The 26,518-nt window shown below is 35.2% G+C and overlaps 1 protein-coding gene across 2 annotated transcripts in view; it reads left to right on the top strand.

Annotated features, from left to right (window-relative positions):
* The window catches only part of RABGAP1L (RAB GTPase activating protein 1 like), a 776,559-nt gene that overhangs the window by 236,199 nt on the left and 513,842 nt on the right, over positions 1–26,518 (top strand). Inside the window, exon 13 of one of the 2 annotated variants that reach the window (XM_044915941.1) lies at positions 2,960–2,991. The exons of the other annotated variant lie outside the window; for it this stretch is intronic. Within the exon in view, the coding sequence (XP_044771876.1) occupies positions 2,960–2,991 (32 nt within the window). The remainder of the gene's footprint in view (positions 1–2,959; positions 2,992–26,518) is intronic. 2 annotated transcript variants of the gene reach the window in all.

Raw genomic sequence — 26,518 nt, 5'->3', positions numbered from 1 at the left:
ATGATTTAAAGGTTGTCTAGTTTTAACTTAACCCCCACAGGATATATGAGTGGTTTAAAGAGGTTGCTATCATAGGATGTTATATATCAAGATACTAAAAATAACAAAAACCAGAAAACAAAAACACTAATCTGTCCCTTCAAGTAAGAATTAATGTTGTATAAAGGATGACAAAGCAACTACTTCTAGAAATAAACTCATGTTATAGAGAAGGACATTTGAAACACTTGGCAATTCAAACGTCACTATGTGAAGTCACACTGAAAGCTATATGTGTTATTATAAAACTCTTAACATCTTCTTAAAAACCTGGAATCAGAAATTTCAAATGTGTTTAAAACTTGTACACATAGTTGCAGAAAATTTTGGACTGACTGTTAAAAATATAAAAATAAAACACCTTCTGGTTTACTGATAAGAATTCATTTGAGGGGTGCCTGGCTGGCACAGTCGGTAGAACATGTGACTCTTGATCTTAGGGTTGTGAGCTTAAGCCTCATGTTGGGTGTAGAGATTACTTAAAAAAAATAAAATCTTTTTTTAAGGAAAAAAAATTCATTTGAGAAAATGGGTAATTTCCTAACCAAATTTCAACAAAATGATTGATGGGTGCGACTGAAAAAAAATGATGCTCCTCTATTTGGGTCTCTGGATTTCTGTCAGTCTTTTTCAAATATGATAATGATTAAAACCATGAATGAAGAAAACTATTTTTGAAACAAGTTTCAAATTGTTGTTTCATAAACTGCTAAACCAACATATTAAAAAGTAACTCATATTGTATGATTCTGTTTACATGAAATGTTCAGAATAGGCAAATGCACAGAGGCAGAAGGTAGGCTAATGGTTGCTGGTGGCTGGAGGATGGAAGAATTGGGAATGACTGCTAACAGTTACAGGGTTGATTTTGGGGTGATGGAAATGTTCTGGAATTTCATAGTGGTGATGGTTGTACAATATTGTGAATATACTAAAAACCACTGAATTGTACACCTTAAAATGGCAAATTTTATGTTATGTTTTATGTTATCTCAATAGAAAAATTGCACAAAATAACACATTTTTAAATGACCCATGTTCAATATTGAATATTTTTGTGCAGCCTAAGTTTTTCATTGGTTTTATCTTTTTTTATATCCTATCTACATTTCTATGCTTTATAAGATCTATATTTACAGTAGCACTTGTGCATAATAAAAATTAATGAAATAAATACACATGTATTGGAAGTTTATGGCCAGAAAAGTTTTTATTAATGGAGGTATATAAGAAGAAATGTCCAGAGACCATAACTCTGGGTGTCAGATCACTTTTTTATATAAATAACAAATTGTATACTTTTAATGGCTGCTTATAGGATAGCAGCTACTGCCATATCCCTTTCTCTACTAAGAGGTTTTTAAAATTCATACCTTTTAGGTTTCAGACTTTGGGAGAAAAATAAAGAATAGTCTCCCACGATCTTACTTACGAACTCCTGACAATACAGTGTATGTCACATACTTGATAAAAGCCTTACCATATATACTGAACACCATGGTAATTTTGAATATACAATTGCGGGAAGGAGTTTAAGATCAAGAGACAGAATGGCAAGAAATGTTTTCATTGAATAAAATATTTTGAGACTCTCTTTCACTCTGAGATCTGGCTGCGATTTACTTTTTGCGTGTGAAGACTGGAGGGAGGCGAGAGCCATATTATTTTTTTCTAGCAGTAGTAGACAGATCCCTGGGCCTTGCCAGTTGTGAGACTTGGCATCTGTCTCTAGGCATTCCATTGTGAATCACCTGCCTTCGTTCTGTAGTTCCTGTTTCCTGCAGTTTCCGAACTTGAGCAATAGCAATCCCTTAATTCTCTGGACTGTAGTAATGGTGGCAAACCCCAAAGCTAACAGTGGTGTCCCCAGTCTCCTGGTCTTCAGCCCTTCCAGTGCTTCAGTACCTAAGTTCTTCCATTAAATCTCTTTTGAAGTACTTCCCTGACTGAACTCTGTCTGATGTACTTGGCACATGCTTGTCACCTTGTCACAAAATGGCTGCTTTGCACCTGGTGGTGTGTTCAGAAAAGAAGGAAGACAAAGGCAGTCAAACTGAACTCTAAGGGAACAGTCCTCCAGGCTGCCAAGTCTGCCCAGGACTTCTGACACCAGCTGAAAGTTTGGGGGTCCACAGAACCACTCTTAGTTCATACCAGCTCAGCTACAAGTTTGGCCAGAAAACTTGGAGAGACAGTATAGCAAAATGTTTTACTCACAAGTATAGATTTGGTTTTGTTGGTTTTTTTTTTTTTTTTTTAATAGCAAAACAATACAAACCAGAACCAGCCAAAGGAAGAGATATATAGAGCAGAATCTGGGACTGAGAGGATTTCAGATATGATGCTTGCATCGTCCTCAAGGACACATTATCTTTCCTGCATCAATGTGTAGTAGCACGCACTTAGAAAATCACCAATGGAGGAAGCTCACCAAGCTTTGGACTCCAGAATTTTTATGGGGTTTCATTACATTGGCACAATTGATTGAATCATCACCCACCTGGTTGAACTCAATCTTTAGCTCTTTCTTCTCCCCTCCCCTGAAGTTGGGCTGATATCACCTGGCTCAACACCTCTAACCACATGGTTGGTTTTTCTGGCTTGGCTAGCCTCCATGCTGAGTCCTCTTTTTAACATAAACTGTCTAGAGGCCCACCATGAGTTGCCTCCTCAACATAAACTATCAGATATGGTTGAAGGAGCCCACCCCAAATGAAAAAAAGACACTCCTATCATTTGGGAGATTCCAGGGATGTAGAGGTTATCTCCCATAAGTTTATACTGAGGCTAGACCTCTCTTTGGCATATCTGAACCAAGTCTGTTGCCCCGCCCCTTTTTAAAGATCCATTTATTTATTTTAGACAGAGAAAGAGAGTGCATGTGAGTGGGGGTAGGGGCAGAGGAGAGGAAGAGGAAGAGGAAGAGGGAAAGAATCCCAAGCAGACTCTGCAGTGAGTGTGAAGCCTGGCCTGGGGATTGCTGTCATGACCCATGAGGTCATGACTTGTTAGATCACAACCTGAGCCGAAACCAAGAGTCGACACTCAACAGACTGAGCCACCAAATTGCCCCTGTCTGTTGCCCTTTTAAAGAGCCTTCCCGTAAACCTTAAGCAGCAACTTTTACTTAATCTTTTTGACCAGAATTCTGTTACTTGGCTACTATCTCCCTGGGAAGTTGCGAATTTTTTTTTTTTAAGATGGGTATATTGCTTCTCTCCTCTACCCACTGAAATATGGGTTTATTAATAAGGATGAAAAGAGAAAATAGATATTGGGTAGACACCCACCTTTCTCTGCTACAGTTGCCTGTTAATAGAGGCAATAGGTGAGATCTGTTGTGGAATAATTTGTTATAAAAATTAAGCTTAGTAGTTTGTTTATTTTAGAATGACAAATGTTTAAAAATTGCCACTAGAGATTGACTAACAATGTAGAATTTAAGATAGTTTAATAAATATTTCCACGTTCAGTTTATACATTTATGACTATGTAAAATTTTTAATGTTACTTCTATTGTTAACAGTACAATTTATCAAAAACAACATTTTCATACAAACAGTATAGAAATGTGTGGCTCTGATAATGTTCCTTTTTTCAAGCTCTCAAGTTACAACATTTCTGTGAGAGGAAGTACAATGGTATATTTAGTTTCATTGTCTTCCTTCTAATAAAAGATAATAAAAGATGAATGTAAGTATCTTAAAAAAACAATTTTGTCCTTTTTCTATGTTTAAGGGTAGAAATTAGACAGCAAGTGCTTGTAGCCAAGAATGTATGTATGTTCTTTGGTGGTGAATACATATAAGTTTACCAGCCGCTCAGTAGAAAAAACATGAACACCCAGAGGATTTTCAGTAAGAAGTGCCTCCAGTATTTGGTACTAGTTCGTCATGGTTCAGCGATTGGTAGTGTCTTCTTTGGTCCAGTTAATTTTTTCATGTCTTATCAAGGAAATGGCACTATTTCAAGGTCAGTTAATGAAGTAGTTCAGCTTGAACCAATAGTTGCTTTATAAAAACCCTACCAAAGACCTAAGATTATGTAAGGAAGGAAGATGAGTATTTACAGAAAACTTACCTAGGATTTGGCTTCTCTGAAAAAGTAGTCTGTTGGAGCACCTGGCTGGCTCAGTTGGTGGAGCATGCAGCTCTTGATCTCAGGGTTGTGAGTTCGAGCCCCACGTTGGGTATAGAGATTGCTTAGAAATAAAATCGTTAAGGGGCGCCTGGGTGGCTCAGTCGGTTAAGCGACTGCCTTCGGCTCAGGTCATGATCCTGGAGTCCCGGGATCGAGTCCCGCATCGGGCTCCCTGCTCCGCGGGGGGTCTGCTTCTCCCTCTGACCCTCCTCCCTCTCGTGCTCTCTGTCTCTCGTTCTCTCTCGCAAATAAATAAATAAAATCTTTAAAAAAAAAAAAAAAGAAAATCGTTAAGAAGAAGGAAAGAAAAGAAAGAAAAAGTAGTCTTTTTATCATTATCATATCTTAATTCCCTCATTTATATAATGGTCTTAATCTGTATCTTATGGAATTGTTGGGAGGATTCAATTAGATAATCCACATAAAGCACTCAGAGCATGCCTAGTACATGGTAAGCACTCACTAGTGTTAGGGATGAGGAAAATGATAAAGCAATATATGCTTCAATGAGTGGCACAGAAAAGTACTGTGGGAAAAACAGAGGTTACAATGGGTTCTTGAGATCTATGCAGGTTTCGGGACATCCATTTGAGAAAAGAGAAAAAAGCAAAGCAAGATGCGTAACACCCTGTTATCTACTTGTGCAACTAATTCATTCTTTAACTGATCAAACATTAAGATGTCTTTTGTGTTCGACACTATGCTAGGTACTGGAGGTATAAAAAGAGTAACCCTACCCTTGTAGGAGTTAACAGTCCAGTGCGGGAGGCAGTCAAGAAAGTGGAGAAATGGTGATCACATGGTAAGTGCTGGGACAGAATTATGAGCAAAGTGTTAAGGGAGCAGAGTGGAGCAGCCAACTTTGCCTAGGAGCAACGAATAGGAGGATATATTTAGGCTGAGGCAGTGCCAAGCATAAAGACAAGAGTTGTGAAATCTCCTGCCATGGTCTGGTTGTGGGAAGTGCAATATGACTCATGGGGGCACTCTAGACTATAAACTCTCAGCAAGGATTGTGTCTGGATTTTGCTTACTGCTGTAATCTTAGCATTCAACCCTAGGACTGCCCTCTAGCTGATGCTAGAAAACAATTGCTGAGGGAATTAATGGAGTGTGTGGGTATTATGGAGTGATGGGCATTATGTCTAGTGCTTTCTTATGTTCTTTCCATGTAAGTCTGACCGCTTTGGTGATGCAATTCCCATTTTTACCATTGAGGAAAAAGGAGGTGCAGTGAGATTAAGAGACACACAATTACTAAATCGCAGAATCCGTTTTTGAACCCATAAAATAGAAAACTCTAAAAGAGAAACGAAAGGGATAGGGCATTCTTACATTTTGTCTTTTAAAGATCCTTTGGAAGGAAAAACTCGTTCTCTGTATTTTTCTCATTGTTAACCATTAAAGATAATAAAAGGCTAAAGAAGTAAAAGCAGTACTATCCCTTTTCTCTGCTTTATACTATTCATTGTATAGAAATGAAGTTTATAAACTAGGTATTATTCAGTTTATATCGGGAAACATGTATAAATCTTACAAGTGGTAGAAAAGATCTAAATAATACTTTATAGAATCAGTAATTGAAAAGTACTAAAACACCTAACTTCAAGCCATCCCTTTTAAGATGGGTCTTTACAGTGTATCCTTTAAAAAAATATATTTATTTATTCATTTATTTATTTCAGAGTGAGAGCAAGCACGAGTGAGGGGAGGGTCAGAGGGAGAAGGAGAGGGAGAAGCAGACTCCCCGCTAAGCATGGAGCCCAACTCGGGGCTCAATCCCAGAACTCTGTGATCATGACCTGAGCCACCCAGGTGCCTCTACACAGTCTATCCTAAAGTGGCCTGAGGCTTCGACCATTGTCTGCTGCTGCATGATTTCTACCAAAGGCTGAGGGCTTCAGCACTGTTTTTGGATCAGTGGTAGACTTGTACCACATATTCCTGAAGTCATTGCTTAGATATTTCTTGTTATTCCTATGAAATTAGCATTCTTCATAATTTTGAGGTGATCTGAAAAGACAATAGAGGATTATGACCCTATTTCCCCTGTATGATCAAGCAGACAGAATTTAGAGCTTCTGAACTGAGGATTAAATATTAATATCTGGCTTAAGGAGCCACTGAATAATGATTACATTTTCACATATTTAGCAACCATTTGACATGGGGGAGATTGTGTGCGTTTAAGGCAACTTGAATTTTATGTTGTTTTACAGTACCGTATGTGTAATTTTTAAAAAGATTTTATTTATTTTAGAGAGAGAGAGCGCAAGTATGATCGGGGGAGGAGCAGATGGGGAGGGAGAGGGAGAGAAAATCTTAAGCATACTACATGCTGAGCATGGAGCCCAACGCAGGACTTGATCTCTTGACCCTGAGATCATGACCTGAGCTGAAACCAGGAGTCAGATGCTTAACCCACTGAGCCACCCAGGTGCGCTGTATGTGTAATTTCAGTAATTACATGACATGTGTGGTATAGTTTATCTATCAAGTCTGCTGATTATTATTTGCATAACATGACAAATACTGGATCATGGTCTGTGCTCTTTTGTAGAAGTCATGTAATTTGTAACATTCATACTTTATACTTTTTTAAAAATTAAAACAAGGTTTTAATTGATGAGCTTTCAGAAATAACATCATCACAAGCCATTTACCACCACCACTTGAATTCTTGTTTTTTTTTTTCTGAGTGAATCTTCTCTTCAAAAAATGTATGTGTGTATGTGCACACACAATTTCTTTTTAAAGGATTTAAGTTCCAGTGCTAGATTGATCTAGATTTGAGTCTCACCCCTCCCATATATTAATTTATGATCTTAAAAAGTTATCCCAACTTTCTAAGCCTCAATTTCATCATTTATAAAGCAGGGATAATAGTAATACCTGATGGGATTGTTGTGGGAATTAAATAAGATGATAAAGTGCTTGGCACATAGTAAGTATTCAAGATTAGCTTCTACTGTTTTTACCAATATGATGTTACATCATGAACATGGTAACAGTGGTAATGGGTATTGGTGTTGGTCTATATTTCTACTTAAATATGTGTATTAGACTACTTCCAGTCACATAGTTTTTACTAGAGCACATGATGTGAATAATAGCTGTGATGGAATTGAGAAGGAATCTTTTTAGAAGTATGAAGTGTCAGACTTGTCTTTTTCTGTTTTTTTTTTTTCTTTTTTTCTGGTTGGTGAATGTCGTGGAATATTTGAATCCTAAAACTTGACTTTGTAGTGATTGTATGATTTATTATTTTAGTGATTATGCATTGCATATTCAAGTATATCATAAAGTCAAATGATGTTCTCCAAAAACCACTCCTAATGATTGTCTGATATAATCAAGACTACAAGGCAGTATTAGTCTCATTCACTTATTAATTCATTTATTCATTCAGTAACTCTTTATTGAGCAGCTTTTATGGGCCAGGCTTTCTATGGTTTCTAGGGCTGTGTAGATGAAAAGAGTTCATACCCTTGATGAGTGTAGCCTAGGGAAAGCCAAGTCTGTGCACGGATAGATTGAGTATGATACAGATTATAATAGGTATCTTAATCAAGTGTGTGGAATACAAAAGAGGTAGTCTCAGCTCTGCTTGGATGAGCTAGGGAAGAGTTCACAAGGAAGAGGGTGTCTGAGGTGGAAATTAAATGTCTGAGCAGGATAGGAGAAGGGAGTGTCGTATAGAGTTGGCTTATGTAATGATTCAGCTGCCAGTTAGTGACTTAGCTGGGATTGTGAAAGGAGCCTTCACAAATGTTATCCTTTACTCACTCCCCACCCCTGTTGACCACTCACTATTCGTGGGTCAAGGCTTGTCCCCTTGTTAAATGGGAAGAAAGTAATAAAGTTTATTCTTGTTAGAATAAATATTTGAAGTGAAAAACTTCAGAAAATATGGCATATCAAAATGATATCACAAGAGAATATTTAATTGGTTACCTAGGGTTGATGTAATAGAATTTTAACAAGTAATATTATAGGTATTTGAGTACTTATTGTATGCCAGGTACTGTGCTAGGATGGTAATACATATTAATTTTTAGAATCAAAGAACTGAAAAAATACTATCTTGGCTAAATATTAAACAGTATAATCTTGCAAAGTAGAAGTACTACAGAGAGTGTGTGCTCAAACTTCTATCAGCCAAAGGGGCAGTAGTTGCAAATAATACTTTGGTAGTTGCTGCCAAAAATCTCTTTTGGAATATAAATAAAAAAACAACCATGAGACTGGCCTGTTTTAAGATTCTGCAAGTTCTCTACTTTCTTGAGCATTATATGGACAGGTGTTTATTCTTGTCAGGTTATTGGTGCTGCTCAGAGTAAAGCCTGTCCTCTCTATTCTCCAGTGTATTATTGTAGCAGATGGCTTTTAATAAAACATGTAGGTAAAGAAAATTTTTTACTCTCTTTTGGTGGAACATACTATAATTATAATTACTGGACATTCTCAAGAGATGTTTAAATTGGTATTTTTCTTATGATTGAATAACATGTAGAGAATATTTAATTGAAAATCAAGTAATAGTATCAGTTACAGATTTATTTGATAAGTTTCACAACTAAATTAAACTCTGTACATAATGTAGCCAGGTAGTTGTTTGCTTTTTCTTTACATGGTTTATTTTTTAAAAATTCAGTGCTGTGTGTCAGATAACGCTCAGCACTAGATTTCATCAAGAGGCAGGGCACTGTTTAATTACATGGCTGCTCTGTTCTCTATCATCACCTTGTCTAGTTGTAGGAAATGAGCTTTTTGATAGAATGGGGTTATTCCAGCTGGGTCTGTATCATTGGTATGTATAAAAGCCACAGGCTCTTGTACTGAATGGTACATTACTGATATAGCCATAAAATTTACAAAAATTTCTCCAGAAAATTTATAATTTTTTAAAATGTACTAACCCTCAAAATAAGGTGCACAAACAGAATAAAGAGTATTCACTGTACTGTAATGCAAATGCCTTAAACAGGTAGATACCAGAAGGTCTTTGTTAAAGGAAATCAAGAATTATTGAAAAAGATTCTTTAAGAAAATGTACGTTATTTTCTCTTTTCTTGCATAGTGAGGGCAGTGGTTTCTTACTACATAATTATACCTTGCTTATTATTACTTTTTCACAGCATCATTTATATCAAATTTTCTTTCATCCTCTGAGGTCTTTCATTTTCTATCATATCTGTATTGACACTTGCATGTAACAAAACTACAATTATATGTGAATCTGACATGCACTAAAAGTCTTTCCCCCAGCATTGACATTTTTCTGTAAAAATTTAAAAATATACTCATACTTTCATGTGCTTAAGTGACAATGTTCTGTTTCTAGTAACAGATAATGTTTTGTTATCCTTTAAACATAGTAGATAGTTTACAGGTAAATTAAGGAACAGGTGATCTTCTAATGTTACCTTTATTTTCATGTCATGGAGTTAGTGAAGGAGTATACTGTTTTCAGGGAAGTCTTTTGGGTTATTGAGCATAGATCATTCAGTGGCATAAAAGTTGTATTATTATAGCGTTAGAATTAAGGATAAGAGGAAAACTGATATTTTTCCTAAATCATGCAAATTTTCAAGAGTCTGGGATTATAGTATGACTCCTGGATCCGAATCTCATAATAACCTTTTTTCCATAATAACTTTGTTAATCTTACCTGCACATGTTTCTAGAGTATATTTATATTTTATTGGGTAATGTATGATGAGTTTTCCCCAGTTTTTGCATTGACTTACTTTTTCATTCAAATTTATGTTTACATCTGTTTACCATTAATTAGTATCAGGGTTAAAAAAAAGTGTGTGACAACAGATATGAGACAGGGACCAAAAATCCACTCCCCTATTCCCCATATTACACATTTCTTATCATATTTTTGTAACAGTTACCAGTTTCATTTTGTAGGTTCTTGTTTGATTACTTCATGAATCATTCTCAGTATCTTTATCCTTTTGTGTCTCATTATAGTTTATATTTGTCTGTCATTTCTTCCATTCTGTTACCTGCTTCCTTTTCTTAACTGTCCATAATGTAGCTCTAAAATGTGTTTTTCATTATTTGGTATTTTATATTTGCTGGGTTTCATTTTTCTTATGAATTTCTCAGCTTAGGCTGCTTGTTAGTTGCATGGCTTTTAGTTGATTTTTAAACTGACAAGACAGTAGACTGTGTCATTATAGAGAAACTGTCATTTTGTCTCTCCCAACAAAATGTACTTTGTATACTTTGCCTGGCACTAGCCTTGAGTATAAATATTTGTTGAATGACTACATGAATTAAACTATAGGTCAGTGCTCCATGATTAAAAAAAAAAGGAGGGGTTAATTGGTTATGGTATTATAATTAAAGAAGTATATTAAAAGTTAAGAATGTTGGTTTTTGTTTTTTTGGGGTTATTGTTTTGTTTTGTTTTTTTAATAGAACACTTCAAGTTATTGACCAGAGCTGATTAACTGAAGTTTCACTTTTTTCATCACATTTAATGAGTAGCTCTTAGGGACCAGATGCAAGACTAGTCATTGAAAAGTTGTCATCTTAATTTATTCAATATTTTCATTATAAGATAAATAATTACTTCTTTTAAGCTTATGGAGTAGATACGTAATTGTTAATATGCATGCACAAAGACCCCAAAATATGACACAATACATCTCCTATTGCAAACTCATATCCTATTTTCTACTTCCTTCTCCCGTCAATACAAAAAAAATAAATGGAAAAGCCAAAGGACCATTGAGTAAATTTAAGATTATTGTAGGCCTTAGAAAAATTCAGTTTCTTTGAGAAATTTCTTGAGCTTCTTCCAGAAGATACTAGATAAATACCATGTTGGAGATACGGTTGATGCTGCAAATTTTTTTCAGACTTTAAAGCTTTATTCCATAAACTGGCGTTTGATTTAATTAATATATTCATTGCATAGACTGTTTCAAAATAAGTATTGTAATTCATTCAATATGTTGTTATTTAAAAAGAATAATTGCACCATAACAATTTATTATGATTCTCATTTGGTTGTTTTTTCTCTCTATTAAATTTTTACTTTTCCTAGATTCACAATTTTATCAGTAATGCTTCTATTAAAAATATAATTGGTTCTACTTTTTTATATACAAACTTTTATTCCTAATGATGAATAGACTAGGTAAAAGTTGCTTAAAACTTTTTTATTGCGGGGTTGGAATATTATGGATATGCATACTTGAGAGCTTTACTTGTTACTGCTGTCAGAATAATTCAATCACTTCTACCCTTTAAGAGCTGATCTCTGACATGTTTATGAAAGCTACTTAATCTTTTAATAGATGACTAATTTTCTGAAGACAGCATTATGAAGCTTTTACCTTGATAACCTGCAAAAATGATGTGAAAAGGAGCAATTCCATTTAACTCTTTAAAACTTCAGTTCTTGTTTGAAAAAGTATAATGGCAATTTTTTATTGAAAACTTAAAAAAAAAAAAGAAGAAAGCTTATCTTAATTTTTCTACCCATCTGTCTATTAGGTACTTAGATACTCTGGATAAGATTCCGTCTCTTCATACAGATTATGTAATTAAAGTCTGTAGCTTTCCTACTTCACTTTTTAGGGACTTCAGATCTTTACTTTGAATAGTTTCAAAGGTCACATCTTTGCAGGGATGATTTAGGTATGTTTACAAAACTTCTTTCTCATTTAGTCCTATAGAGCTGATCATGCAGTCAAAAAGGGAAATTGATCTTTATTACATACTATTTAAAATCAAGATTTTCTGAGTAAAAGAATTTTTCTTCTTAAATGAAGGATTGAAGGGATTCCCCTAGATAATCTACATACTCCTTTTTCCTGCTGGGGTTGGTGATATATCTCTTGGTATTGACCTATAGTTTTTCCAACTTATTTTTACTGTGAAAAGACCCTTTCCCATTGAAAATAGATTGAGCTTGATCCTTGGGAAAAGATGATACTTAGGAATACCATGAGGAGAATCACTGTTTGTCCCAGTGGCACAGTGTAGTCTTGCATTAAGTGCTCTGGGACTAATTAATCAGGAAGCGACTCTAATTAAAAAGGAAACTGCTCATCAGCTGCCTGCTCAGGCTATTTTACAGAAAGAAACTGTAGACTTAGCTACTTGCTATCCAGCTTCTAGCAACATTCTTTCACTGCTTATGTCCTAGTTGAAAGGAGTGATTTGAAAGATTTCTAGCCAACTTTATTTTGTAGTGATAAACTTTGATATTTAATTCATAATCAATTACTATTTGGTAAATTAGTAATGGACTAATGGACTTCTTTTTAGATGTAAATTTACATAATAGCAATAATTTTGGAGTTAAAATATTTTGGTTGATCTGCAAAGTTTTTTAACTTGTAATCTTACCATGTTTTTTAAGTCCTGGAACAAACCATGCTACTTAGAAATAATCTTAGTAGACAATATTTGGGTATGTATGTAGATATTTATAAATATAAACACACACACATATATAGTTGATTAAAATCAACATAAATATCTAACAACTATTAATGAATTTATCTATTTAACTCATACTGGCATTTGTGTAAGCTTAACAGTTTATTTGGTTTAACTGAAGTCTTAGAGAATTACTATATGAAAGAGACTATTTTAATTTCATAAGGGTATGTGCATTATATATATATTCTATGTCTTGTTTACCAGGCTTGTTTGTGTTTGTATGATGATTAATATATCCAGCACTTCAGATATTTCTTAATTTACCAAATAGTAATTGATTATGAATTACTAGTAAGAACTTTATCATTGTTCTTAATGTTGCTTTTGTTCATTTACTTCCTATCTTGATATCTGTCTTAGTACATTTACAGAGGTTTATTAGTTTCTAAAATGTGCAAGTAGTTGGACAAATTAGGAAGATAACTGAAAAGTTCCCCTCAGTAGAACTGGAATTGTAGCTTACTCTTCCTTATATCCTTCCCACCCTTCAACACCTACCTGTTGGCACATAGATTTTGATTTTTATATTATGATTCTTTATTTTTATGAAGATGATTTGAATTGTGGCTCTTTGGGGATCAGTTTTTCTGTGCTGTTACTTCAAATCAGTTATAGCTCAGGATGCTAAATCTTGTATATATGATTGCTGACACAGCACAATCTAATGTTTACAAACTTCATAGCATGCTTAGCTATGGCAAACGAAAGTCTTGTGAATGATGTAGTAATTACTTTTTAAATGTAGTTGTATTTCTATTGAATTAAGAAAATGTTTGTTAACCCAGATTTGCCACTAACTTATATTATGTGATGCATCTGATGGGAGCAAGACAGTATCTTGAACAAGAACAGTATTAAAGCAGGTGCCATAGTTTTTATTCAGGTTTTAGATTTCTGGGGTTCTTTTTGATTAGGGTTTCCATTGAACTGGGGGTATGTGGATTTCTATTAATTTGCATAACTCAGTTACTCAGATGTTCACCTTAAAGTATTGTTGTATGTTTATTTAATATATTAATTTTGAGAATTGATTTAGAAACATTAATTTATCTTTTTGACTTATCTGTGAATTAGATTGATCTCAAATAATAGTATTACAGTTAATGTAGAAATCAAAAAGTTTAAATACCAGCCCAAGGTCAAATGAAAGAGATATATCAGAACTGGAAATAGAAACTACCTGTAATTCATTTATGATTTTTAACTCTCTTTTTAATGTTTTCCATTGTACTTGCTTGGAGCATAAAATCAGAGAGAATATTACTTCTTTATATTGTGATAAAACTGCAGAATTATCAAAGTTTTCATGAATAAAGAGTACCTCCAGAGACTAAAAACTAAGAGGCAACTTGCTGGCTCTCCAGAGGTGGCCTTTCCAGGGCTGAGAACACACGCACAAGTTCTGTGCTCGTTGTCTGCTCACCGGTGTTAGTACCTGCCTTCCTCACCACACATGTGGCAGTGGCTAGAAGCTGCTCATCACTCCAGACTGATGTTGAACTCATCCAGATTAGAAACTTGAATCATTTACTTTTCATAGGTAGCATGATGTTTAGATTAAGTAAGGTAAGATATTATTTTCCCTGATACTGTTTTGTTTTGTTTTTCTTTAGAAGGGGGCAGTAAATTTTTTTTTTTTGAGGTAAACTTTTAATAACTGCTTTTATCATCAGGTTAAGTCATGCAGTTACAAAGTAGTTAGAAATTTCTGAAAGACCATCATTTTTTTTTTTTAAAGCTTATTCTTACATAAATAATATCTAGTACTTCATTGGGACACTCCTGTTCAAAAGGTCCTGGCAAGTAAGTCCCAAACAAAACACTCAACCCAAGGTTGTTTTCAGCCCACTGTTAATGAAGCTGTGTGTAGAATACGAGCCTCTACAGAGGACACAAAGGGTGAGTCGGGGCCATTGGCAAGGCTCAGAGCTGCCAACTAGACTCCAAAATGGGAGCCCAAGTGGTTTTTTTCTGGGGCACTGTACTTGAATTATTTCTCAGTTAGACAACACAATAGATCTTTAAATGAGAAGAACAATTAATTAACATGATAAGGACGGTTATTACACTCTTTAGACTGTATGTCATAATTGTGGTTAGTAAATTCCGACAGTCTGAGCAAAAATAGTCTCCAGCATTTGCAAGTATGAAGATCACTTAATTTTCCATCAGGCTTTTAATTTTTGCTGGACAGCAATACATGATTGATGAGCTATAAATGATACTGTTTTATGTTATAAAAATACAAGTTTTTTTCATCTATTATGTTTATAGGCATTCACTCTTTGCACTGATATTGTTAATGGAACTCTATGTAGAATGATTTTATTACCATATAAGAGGAAAGATTCTCTTGGTGCTAAATTCTATTCAGTTTGTACCAAATTCATTAGTGTCTTAAGTCATTGACAATTCTTTAATATAGGAGTCCTCTGATAGCATATTAATACTTTGAGAGAACGGTTACAAATTAAATAATGACTTTGTTTTTTATTCTGGAGATAGAGATGTTCTCTAAGAAAGCCTATAGCAGTGAAGCCTCTTTGAAAAACAAGAGAAGCCCACATTTATTTTGGTAATTTTAAGGGCTCTCCAAGGATCCCCGTGTTGCTTCAGGGGCACTCCAAAGAGTCTTTAAGGAGGGCTTAGTCCAGTAAAAATAGGACATGAGATCTAAATGCCAACATTATGTCACTTTGATTCGATTAGAGTATAAACTTAGAATATAATCTCAAGTACCAATTCCATACCTCTCTGCAAGTCTTGATTTAATCGTCAAAGCAGAGTCAATACTTGATAATTATTTGTTCTTGGTTTGTTTACATTCAGGTTTAATTTCACTGTTGACTTTTTTTTTTGGTCAGAAATGTTATCTAGGACAGACCTCAGAACTTAATGTGTATTCAGAACACCTGTGAATCTTGTTAAACTGTAGATTCTGATTCAGTAGGTGTAGGATGGGGCTTGCAGTTCTCATTTCTAACAACCCATCTGTTAATGCCAATACCTCTAGTAGTCTATGAAACAATCTGAGTAGCAGTGGTCTAGGTCTTAGGCCTAAAACTCTAAAATGTTTCTGAAATAGTTTTTTTTAAAATGATTATTAGCTCAGTAAATGCATGTAATTATTTCTGTCTTATTTTAGTTAAGAAAGAAATTGCTAAAAAGTTACCATGTAATTTAATACTTAGTGTTAAAACAGCTTTAAAATTTTTCTGCAATCATGGGTAAACTACTGTTATGGACATATAAGACAATGTGGGGGTTTTTTTGTGTGTTTTGTTTTTTTGTTTTTATTTATTTATTTATTTTTAAAGATTTTATTTATTTGACAGAGAGAGACACAGCGAGAGAGGGAACACAAGCAGGGGGAGTGGGAGAGGGAGAAGCAGAATCCCCGCTGAGCAGGGAGCCCAGTGTGGGGCTCGATCCCAGGACCCTGGGATCACGACCTGAGCCGAAGGCAGATGCTTAACGACTGAGCCACCCAGGCGCCCCTGTTTTTTTTTTTTTAAAGAGAGGAAGAGAGAAAGTAAGAGAGTGTGGGGTGGGGGGCAGAGAGAGAGAGAGAGAGAATCTTAGCTGGCACCCGCCCAACGCAGGGCTCAATCTCACAACCCTGAGATCATGACCTGAGCCGAAACCAGGAGTCGGATGCTTAACTGACTGAGCCACCCACGTGCCCCAAGACAATATAGTTCAGTTTTTGTGTATGGTGTGAGGAAGTGGTACAGTTTCATTCTTCTGCATGTGGCTGTCCGATTTTCCCAACACCATTTGTTGAAGAGATGGTCTTTTTTTTCCATTGGATATTCTTTCCTGCTTTGTTGAATATTAGTTGACCATAGAGTTGAGGGTCCATTTCTGGGTTTTTTATCTTATTCTACTGATCGAGGTGTCTGTTTTTGTGCCAGTCCCATACTGTCTTGATGATGACAGTTTTGTAATAGAGCTTGAAGTCCGGAATTGTGTTGCCACCAGCTTTAGTTTCCTTTTTCAGCATTACTTTGGCTATTTGGGATCTTTTCTGGTTCCATACAAATTTTAGGATTGTTTGTTCCAGCTCTGTGAAAAATTCTGATGGTATTTTTTTTTTAATTTTTTTTATTCTTATGTTAATCCCCATACATTACATCATTAGTTTTAGATGAAGTGTTCCATGATTCATTGTTTGTGCATAACACCCAGTGCTCCATGCAGAACGTGCCCTCCTCAATACCCACCACCAGGCTAACCCATCCTCCCACCCCCCTCCCCTCTAGAACCCTGTTTGTTTTTCAGAGTCCATCGTCTCTCATGGTTCCTCTACCCCTCCGATTTCCCCCACTTCATTCTTCCCCTCCCGCTACCTTCTTCTTCTTCTTCTTTTTTTTTTTCTTAACATATATTGCATTATTTGTTTGAGAGGTACAGATCTGAGATTCAACAGTCTTGCACAATTCACAGCGCTTACCAGAGCACATACCCTCCCCAGTGTCTATCACCCAGTCACCCCATCCCTCCCACCCCACCCCCCACTCCAGCAACCCTCAGTTTGTTTCCTGCAATTAAGAATTCCTCATATCAGTGAGATCATATGGTACATGTCTTTCTCTGTTTGACTTATTCACTCAACGTAATACCCTCCAGTTCCATCCACGTCGTTGCAAATGGCAAGATCTCATTCCTTTTGATGGCTGCATAATATTCCATTGTATATATATACCACATCTTCTTTATCCATTTGATGGTATTTTGATAGGGATTCTGACAATGTAGTTTAAAAACTAAAATAGTTATGGGTCACCTGGGTGCCTCAGTCAGTTAAGTGCCCAATTCTTGATTTTGACTCAGGTCATGATCTCAGGGTTGTGAGATGGAGCCCCACATTGGGCTCTGTGTTGGCCATGGTGCCTGCTTAAGATTCTCTCTCTCCCTTTCCCTCTGCCCCTCCCGCCCGCCTCCCGCCCCATGTGCATGCATGCACGCATGCTCTCTCTCTCTAAAAAAAATAAATAAAAGTATATATTTAAAATAAAACTAAAATAGTTATAGTTTCTTATCAAAAGAATACTTTTTAAATAAATATAAAATGAGAATCATGACACATAGTTGCCTTATAAGGTTTAAGTTCTTCTTAATTTATGCTTTATGTAACATCTAAATCATCTGATACTTGGCTTTTACTTGATGGAAAAGAAGGAAGGAAAGTCAGAGAATCAAAGAAGTAGGTATTTCTTCTGAACGATTTTTCTCTCCTGAGTTTTTTGACTAGACTGTCTACTTTCATTTTTGATCCAGGCTTTTTCTTTAATTCTCAAAATGTATGGAGCCTTTTAGGTTTTCCATTTGAGCCCGAAGAATAAGAATTAAATTTTACTTCCATCTTTACTTTCCATTTTACTTAATCTTCATACCCATACTACTTGACCCATCACATTTAAAACCTTAATACATTTTATTTCCCAGGAAGACAAGTCCTATTCCCCATTCCTTCTGTCGGGTTATATTGAGAGGAGAGTTCTTTAGTGAAAGCCAACCACATTAATTTAAAATATTCTATTATGGAGATAGTAGCTTAACACAGAATTTAAGGTTACTAGAGGGCTATTTTTTTTTTCTTTTTGGAAATGGGTAAAAATGTAGCCAGAAATATATTGTGACAAATAGTCCTCTAGGAAATCTGCCTAGTGCCTTTGCTGTGGAAATGAAATGACATATCCTAAATGCCTTAACTGAAAGAGCCACTTTATTGATTCCTTTTTAGAAATCACTCCCAGGAAGAAAATGAGTTTAGATATTATTCATGACATATTTGATCACTGACATAGACATAATTATATGAATCTTGAACATACTATATATTATATTAATCTAGATTGTTGATTTAGAGAACATTAGTTTGAATGTTACTCATTTGTGAGAGCATTTTATTTTATTTTATTTATTTTTTTGTGAGAGTGCTTTTTTTTTTTATTCTTATGTTAATCCCCATACATTACATCATTAGTTTTAGATGAAGTGTTCCATGATTCATTGTTTGTGCATAACACCCAGTGCTCCATGCAGAATGTGCCCTCCTCAATACCCACCACCAGGCTAACCCATCCTCCCACTCCCCTCCCCTCTAGAACCCTCAGTTTGTTTTTCAGAGTTCATCGTCTCTCATGGTTCGTCTACCCCTCCGATTTCCCCTGCTTCATTCTTCCCCTCCCGCTACCTTCTTCTTCTTCTTTTTTTTTTTTCTTAACATGTATTGCATTGTGAGAGTGCTTTTTAAATGGCACTCATCCTTCAGGACATGTTTAGTATTATTCTAAATGCTCAGGAGGATTTATAAACTGGCTTATTTTTATTTCTAATATGCCTTTCATCTCTCCCTTTTATGCCACTTAGTTGTATTTGAATATCCAATCTGGATTCAGATTTTGTTGGGCCTGAAGCATAATTTTGGGGTGGGAGAGTTCTTTAAGGAAATAACCTTTTTTTTTTTGCAAATTTTGCAAAAGCATATAATAATGTGAACATATTTCTAGGGACTTTTCTAGGACAGAATGAAGTTTAAGCTTGGCTTTATTTTCTCCCAGTATCACAAACTGAGAAAATACTTTGTACTTTTTTCCTGTTCAAGTGTAGTATAGTATAGTTGGAAAGAGCGTCAGTTTTATGTTACAGCTGGGATTCAAACATGGGCATGCTCCATCTTCTTTGCTGTTGCTAGAGTCCAAGGCACATGTTTTTCCAACGTGACAATAGCTTTCTAAATGGTCTTCCCATTTTTTCACCTCCTTACCCCCTTTACTCCAGCCTGTTCTCCACATTGCAGCCAGAGGACTCTCTTAAAAAATTTTTCAGTGATATATTCAGGAAAATCCAGATATTTATCACTATTTTTTCATACTCTTCATTTTTTCCTGAAGATTCAAGTTTCTCTCTGGTATCATTTCTCTTGAGCCTGAAATAATTTCTCTAGCATTCCATATGGTGCAGGTCTGTTGATAGCATAGCTTTCCTTTATCTGAAAATGTCTTTATTTTGCCTGTATTCTTGAAGGGTATTTTCCCTGGATATACACTATTGGGTTGATGGTTTTTTCTTTCAGCATTTTGAAAATATTCCTTTGGCTTCTCTCATTCTTGAGGAAAGCACATAGTCACCCCAGAGTCCGTTTCATGGGCATGTGACCTGTGTAGTTGCATAGGGCTCCACACTTACAAAGGCTGTGTGCTTGGTTAAATTTTCTGCTGTATTTGTCTTGAAATTCTTAATAGTTTTGAACAATGGGCCCTGTGTTTTCATTTTGCACTGATATTCAAAAATTATATAGCTGGTCCTGCCTCTTTTGAATCATTGCTCTCCAGTATGTAATATGTTGTTTTTCTCTGGCTGCTTTCAAGATTTTCTTTCTCACTTTGATTTTTGATAGTTTGATTATCAAATTAAGCATGGTTTTCTTCATGTTAGTCCTCCTTGGGACCACAGACTTTCTTAAATCTGTGAATTTATGTCTTTCACCAACTTCGGAAAGATTTGGGGCATTATTTCTTCAAATATGTCTTACTCCCCAATTCTCTTCTACTACTAGGATTTTGTTGATATTATCCCCTCAGATCTCTGGGGCTCTCTCTTTTTTATTTTTTTGATCAGCTGTTTTTCTTTCTTGTGTAGGCAGGATAATTTTTGTTGATCTTTGTTCAAGTTCAATTAGTCTTTCTTTTTTCATCTCTATTTTAAGTCCATCCAGTGAATTTTAATGTTATGTTTGTATTCTAAAATGTTCCTTTGGATCCTTTTTATATTTTCATTTTCCCTCCTGAAATTTATTCTACTTTTACTCTGTGCAAGTATCATCTTCTTTACTTCACTGAGCATAGGCTTCATAGCTGCTTCAGAGTCTGTGTGTGACAGTTTCAACATTTGCATCATCTTAAGGTTGGCTTCTGTTGATTGTCTTTTCCTTTGTAAATGGGTTACAGTTTCCTGGTACTTGTTTGTCAAATAATTTTGGAGTTCTGTCCTGGCAATTGTGAATATTACGAGAGTATTGACTTTTTGTTTAGCAAGCGCCTAACTTAATTTTACTGATTATGAGCTCTGTCTTGCGTTGGTGGCTAGCAGCCCCCTTCTTGGTTGAGTCCATACAGCTTGAGCCTGCCAGCCTGTAGTCTGTCACATGTGTGTTTGGGCTGGAGGTTACCCAGAAACTGGGGAGATGATATACATAGAATTTAGGGTTCTCAATCTCTGGCTCTTTCTTTTCTATTATTTCCTTCTTCAGTCTGTGGTAACTCTGATTATGCTGGGCCCCGACCCTGCCTTCTCAGTCAGGAAAGACAGTTTGCTGTCTATTGGAACATCTGTCACCTTGCATCACATTGTGACTGTGGCCTGCCCTCAGGTCAAAGCTGCAAAAAATGCATACTTTACTTAGATATTCCCGTTCTCCAAGTTTGGATTACCTCTCCAAAATAATCCTGCTTTTCTCCTCTCTCCAGAGCCCTCAGTGAATTGTTTCTTTGTATTTAGTCTAGAGCTTACAGTTGGGCTCTTAGGGCTTATGCTGTCCTACTAGAAGCACAACTTTCTATGTGTGTCAGCCTTTAGTACTTTTGAAGGGAAGCAAGAGTGATTTTTATAAAGGCTTTGTAGCATACTGCTCTGAGAAGACAGAAATTTGATAATGCCTTTAGTGGTATATAATAAAATATAATAAAATAGCTAATCCTTTTGAATATTTATTATTGAATGTGTGAACTCATTTAATTATTGCTGTTTATTTATATTATTTATAAGTATTTAAGTGCTATTATTGAAGCATAAACATTTTAAATAACTTGCCCAAAGTTATAGTAAACAAGAGAGTTACCTGGTTTAAGAGCACGTACTTTGGATTACTTTTCATAAGAAAAAGAGAGCTCTCTGTGGTTTCTTCCATATTGGAGACTTATTGTAATTGTAACAAACTGGAATATCTTCTCTGCCCATTGGGTGAAAATTATCTTGTGTCTAGGTTTCCTGTGCCTGATTAATAAGGATCATCAAGATTTAAGTAACTTTTTTTTAACATTTGAACACTTCCAAAAAAAGTTTTAAAAATAGAAAATAGAATTTGTAATAATAAGAACATTTATATTTCATAGCTGACTTAGTCTATTTGGGCTATTATAACAAAATACCATAAAGGGGTGGCTTACAAACAACAAAAATTTATTTCTTACAGTTCTGGAGGCTGGGAAGTCCAGGGTCATGGCATAAGCAGATTCAATATCTGGTGAAGGCCTACTTCCTGGTTTGTAGAGGATGCCTTCTTGGTTTGTCCTCACATGGTGGAAGAGGCAAGAAACTTTCTTGGACCATATATGGACACTAATCACTTCCCAGAGGCTCCACTTCCTAATGCCATCACCTTGGGAGCTAGAATTTCCACACATGAATTTTGGTAAGACACAAACATTCAGTTTATAGAAATAGCTCTTCTTAGTTATAAAATTTTCTTATATACTTTCTTTTTTTAAAAAAGATTTTATTTATTTGAGAGAGAGAGAGTGAGCAAGAGAGAGAGCACAAGCTGGGGGGGGAGGCTGAGCAGAGAGCCTGACATGAGGCCCGATCCCAGGACCCTGGGATCATGACCTGAGCCGAAGGCAGACGCTGAACCAACTGAGCTACCCAGGCACCCCAAATTTTCTTATATACTTTCTAATTTTATCCTCATTAAAGCCTTTTATAATACCAAGGCCAGTGATAAACCCCCCTCCCCTTTATTGGTGTGGAAATAGAAGCCCAAGAGAAGTTACATGAAATAGTTTTATATAGTCCAGGTATCCATTCTTTTTTTGAAGTTTTATTGTAAAAATAGTGACATTTTTAGCATACTTTATAATTTTTTCCCCAAAGTGTTTCATAAATATTTTCTTATTTAATGTTCCAACTCACCATCTGGGATAAGCAAGACAATTGGTGCATGACTTTCTTTTAAGTTTTTTTTTTTTTTAAAGATTTTATTTATTTATTTGAGAGAGAGAGAATGAGAGACAGAGAGCACGAGAGGGAAGAGGGTCAGAGGGAGAAGCAGACCCCCCGCTGAGCAGGGAGCCCGACGTGGGACTCAATCCTAGGACTCCAGGATCATGACCTGAGCCGAAGGCAGTTGCTTAACCAACTGAGCCACCCAGGCACCCGGTGCATGACTTTCTAGATGAGAAATCCAAAGGTATAAGAATTTATTTGTATGGGATACATAAATGATAATTATAACAGGTGAAGCTGTACCTAGATCTGTAAAACAAAGTTCTGTGTCCATTCTTCTGTACCAAACTATCTTATTTTGCTTATAGGTAACTATGACAATATGGAATATAAACATATCTCACCAGCATTTTTCCGTAGTATCTATAGACTGCATCTGACATTGCAGGAAGCACTTAACACTTTATTGAATCAACAGATAATGAACAAAAATAAGTATCTCCAAATGTCTTTTGGACTTTTTTCTTCTTTATTCTCTTCTGGAAAATGTGCTGTGAGTAAAACTGCCTTTTCTGTGTCTCAAAATGAACTGAATAATTTCCAAAGAGTCTTGTGCCTATATTTTGATTTATGAATCAACTAATACAAAAACTTAAGAGACTACTGGGCCAAAGGGGCTACTTAAATGCAAAGTAATGTGTTTTGGGGTAAAAATGCATGAGAAATATTTATATTTGATAATTTTTCTATGTAATCCTCTTGGAGGTCTTTTGAAGGTTTCCTTATTTTGTTTGCTTCCTTTTTTCCCTCCACACTCCTTTCTTCCCTCCTGCCCTCCTTCCTCTTCTTTCCTCCCTTCCTCTAGTATAGAGTACTGTTCTGTAAAAGTCGTATCCTGTCTTGTGCCAAGCCTTTGAATCCAATTTTGGAACAACTTCTCTAGGTAATTTAAGTACAGAAGGTAGACTGAGTGTTCACTTTACTTTTGATTTATATATGACATCTGTTTGAAACTAAACTTTCTCTCTTTTCAGAACCAGAAAAAAAATTTATTTTGGGATATATAGGCCAAAGGCAAATGATCTGAGAAGTAAGCACCCTTGTTCCTAAAGGAAAAGTCACTTCAGTTTATGAGAAAAGATGTATTTGACCAAAACCAAAGGACTTCAAAAAGAAAGCATAGTATACAGTAGGCTATCAAGAAAAAATTTACTGAATGATGAATGAAAGAAATGTGTGTCTATGTTTTTATGGCCTACCTAGACTATAGGATATATCTTCTTTTCCTGACTCACTATCAAAGAGGGGATGTAAAATTGCAGTGTTCAGTAGAGTTGGCCTAGAACATGAGGTACGTACGGCATGAAAAGAATAACCTTTATGTGCCTTACCCTCTTGCCCTTAGGATTGCTGGAGATAATGGCTCATAGTGTAGCTTCTGCTTTTCCAGTCTCAGCCTGGCCTTTAAAATTCCTAAAATGCAGATTTAACCTTCACTTCTTGCCTAGAGTCGATGACATTTCTGTATTTCTTTAGTTATTAAATGCTTTTTGATGATTATAAAAATATACATGATATTCATTTTTGGAAATGTTTTATCATGTACTTCTCAGACTTTACTATATGACATCTCAGCCATATTTTAAATAAACAAACAATAACCATATTTTAAGTCAAAATTGTGTAGTGGTAGTTTTGCTTCCTATGAAGGAAACAAAAGGTGCTGGAAAAAGGTGCCGAGTAACTTAAACTGCATTCAGTGCAGTAATCTCCTTGAGATCACACTTTCTGAAGTGTCTTATTGCTACTATGGAATAAAAACATGAGTAAATTCCAGCCTTTAATGCATCTTATTGACTTGTATATAGCACACCTTTATGTTCCATTGTGCTCATGATTAACACTTAATTGGCATTATTATTGCTACAAAATTGTAGTATGCCACTGGAATGCAAGTTTTTGTGGAATTAAAATAAGCCAACAATAGGATTAACATTTAGGAAAAAAATGGCTAAATTGTCCTTGTTGGTCAGTGCAAGCAAATAATAGAGAACTCTCTACTTTTTTTGTTGTTGCTATTTTAGTTGGTAAGGAGCACTGTTAACACACTGAATATTATTTGAGATGTGTAGGTCATCAGCCACAGCGTTGGGAATCTTTTTGTCATGCTGAGTTTTTTCATTAGAATTTGTTATGGCATTTGCTGTAAATAGGATCTGACCAATATAACCAACAGATAATGTAGTATGTTATTTTTTTATCAGTAGTTTTCTGTTATGTCTACAGTCTTTGTGTCCCAACACATATTAAGAATATTGTTAATAGGCACCCTTGTGAATGTAAAAATTTCAGGACTCTTCAACTTTTAAAAGTCATCGAGTGTTACTATTGCATACCTCATTTGGTAAGCATCATATTTTATAAATGAGACAGATTAGTCCTTTGGAACTAGAAGAATTCAAGTGACTTTCTGTCATCCAGTAAATAGTGGACTAGAACTTTCTTTTCTCATTTCTAGTAGCATTTGGCTGAGCCATGAAGAATATTTCCAATAATTGTATTCAGAATTCCCCACCAACTTAGATTCTTATGAAAATCCCCCAAAATATAAGGAGCAAATTAAACATAATATTTTTTATTCTAGTAGATTAAAAACTGAATAATAAAAACAAAACAAAAACAAACAGCTTGGTCTGATTATTCTGTTTGTCTTTTACTAATGGTGGGGTTTAGACCAGTGTTTTCCACAAATACAGTACATCCTCTTGTTACTCAATAATTGACATTTTCTCTTGATTCTTTTCATATTGGTTAAACTCATTTATGCAAAGTTAAAATTTACAAATATAGTGACATTACAGCAATATTGGATAAATGGTTTTTTTGAAAATTTCCAAAACTTTTCTAATACCCATTTTGTGCACAGACAAAAACCTTAATTGTAACAGGCATCTAGTTTATTAGGAAGCGCAAAGAATTAGAGTTATATTTATAATTAAGTTTCAGCTACTTAGAGGGAAGAAACTTTATTGATAAAGTAACATTTATTACTGAAGTGGTTATTGGTTGACTGGCAGAATTTTACTGTAGTTACAATCAATTAGCCATCATCATTCTCATGAAGTTCTGTTAAAAATATTTCCTATTTAATACCTTTGCTCTTGAACAACACCAATAATTTCTTTTCCCTTGGGGAATACAGCTGTTTCCAGCCTACTCAGAGCCATGTCAGGGCATAAAATCATCTTGACAGAAAGCTTTAAATTATAAATAGTCCCATAATGACATTCAGCTTGGGTGGTACATTTATAAAAGGAGTTATTAAGGAAAATGTCATTCCAACCCATTACTATAACTGGAATCCTTCACATTTCTGCAGTCATCTTTTGATGCCCAGATAATATTTGTACATGCAAGCATTTAAACAATTAGGGCTATTGAGTTTTGCAAGTATAAAGACAGACTAGGGATATTGGATAAATAGTTTCCTAAAATGTTCTAAAACTTTTGTATCACAAATACATCTTCATATGTGCTTTCTCCCTGAGAAGACTGTGGAGGGACTAGAGTATTAAGACTCCAAGATCTTAATATTCAAAAGACATAGCACTAGAAATATTTCCTATATGATAAGAGAAAAGAAAAGAATCAGAGGTTGATTTATTTCATTGTTACCTTATAAGCAACTTCAGAATATTGGATATTGAATAGAATTCTGTGAACACTTTCTTTCTAGAGTAAATGTTGATTTTAAATTATTTGGAGTTAGTGTTCTGAGTTTTAAATACCCCATTAATTCTAGCTTCTTACTGGCACATTTAAATCCTATAAGAATCTACTTTTAACCCAAGGTGTATTTTTTCTTTGAACAAAATTACAGTTTCTCAGAAAAGCTTAACTTTTTTTTTTTTTTTTTTTT

This window comes from Neomonachus schauinslandi, chromosome 6, assembly GCF_002201575.2.
Source record: "Neomonachus schauinslandi chromosome 6, ASM220157v2, whole genome shotgun sequence".
Classification (NCBI taxonomy): domain Eukaryota; kingdom Metazoa; phylum Chordata; class Mammalia; order Carnivora; family Phocidae; genus Neomonachus; species Neomonachus schauinslandi.
The sequence above is the reverse complement of the archived record's forward strand: the minus strand, read 5'-3'. Positions and strand labels throughout refer to the sequence as shown.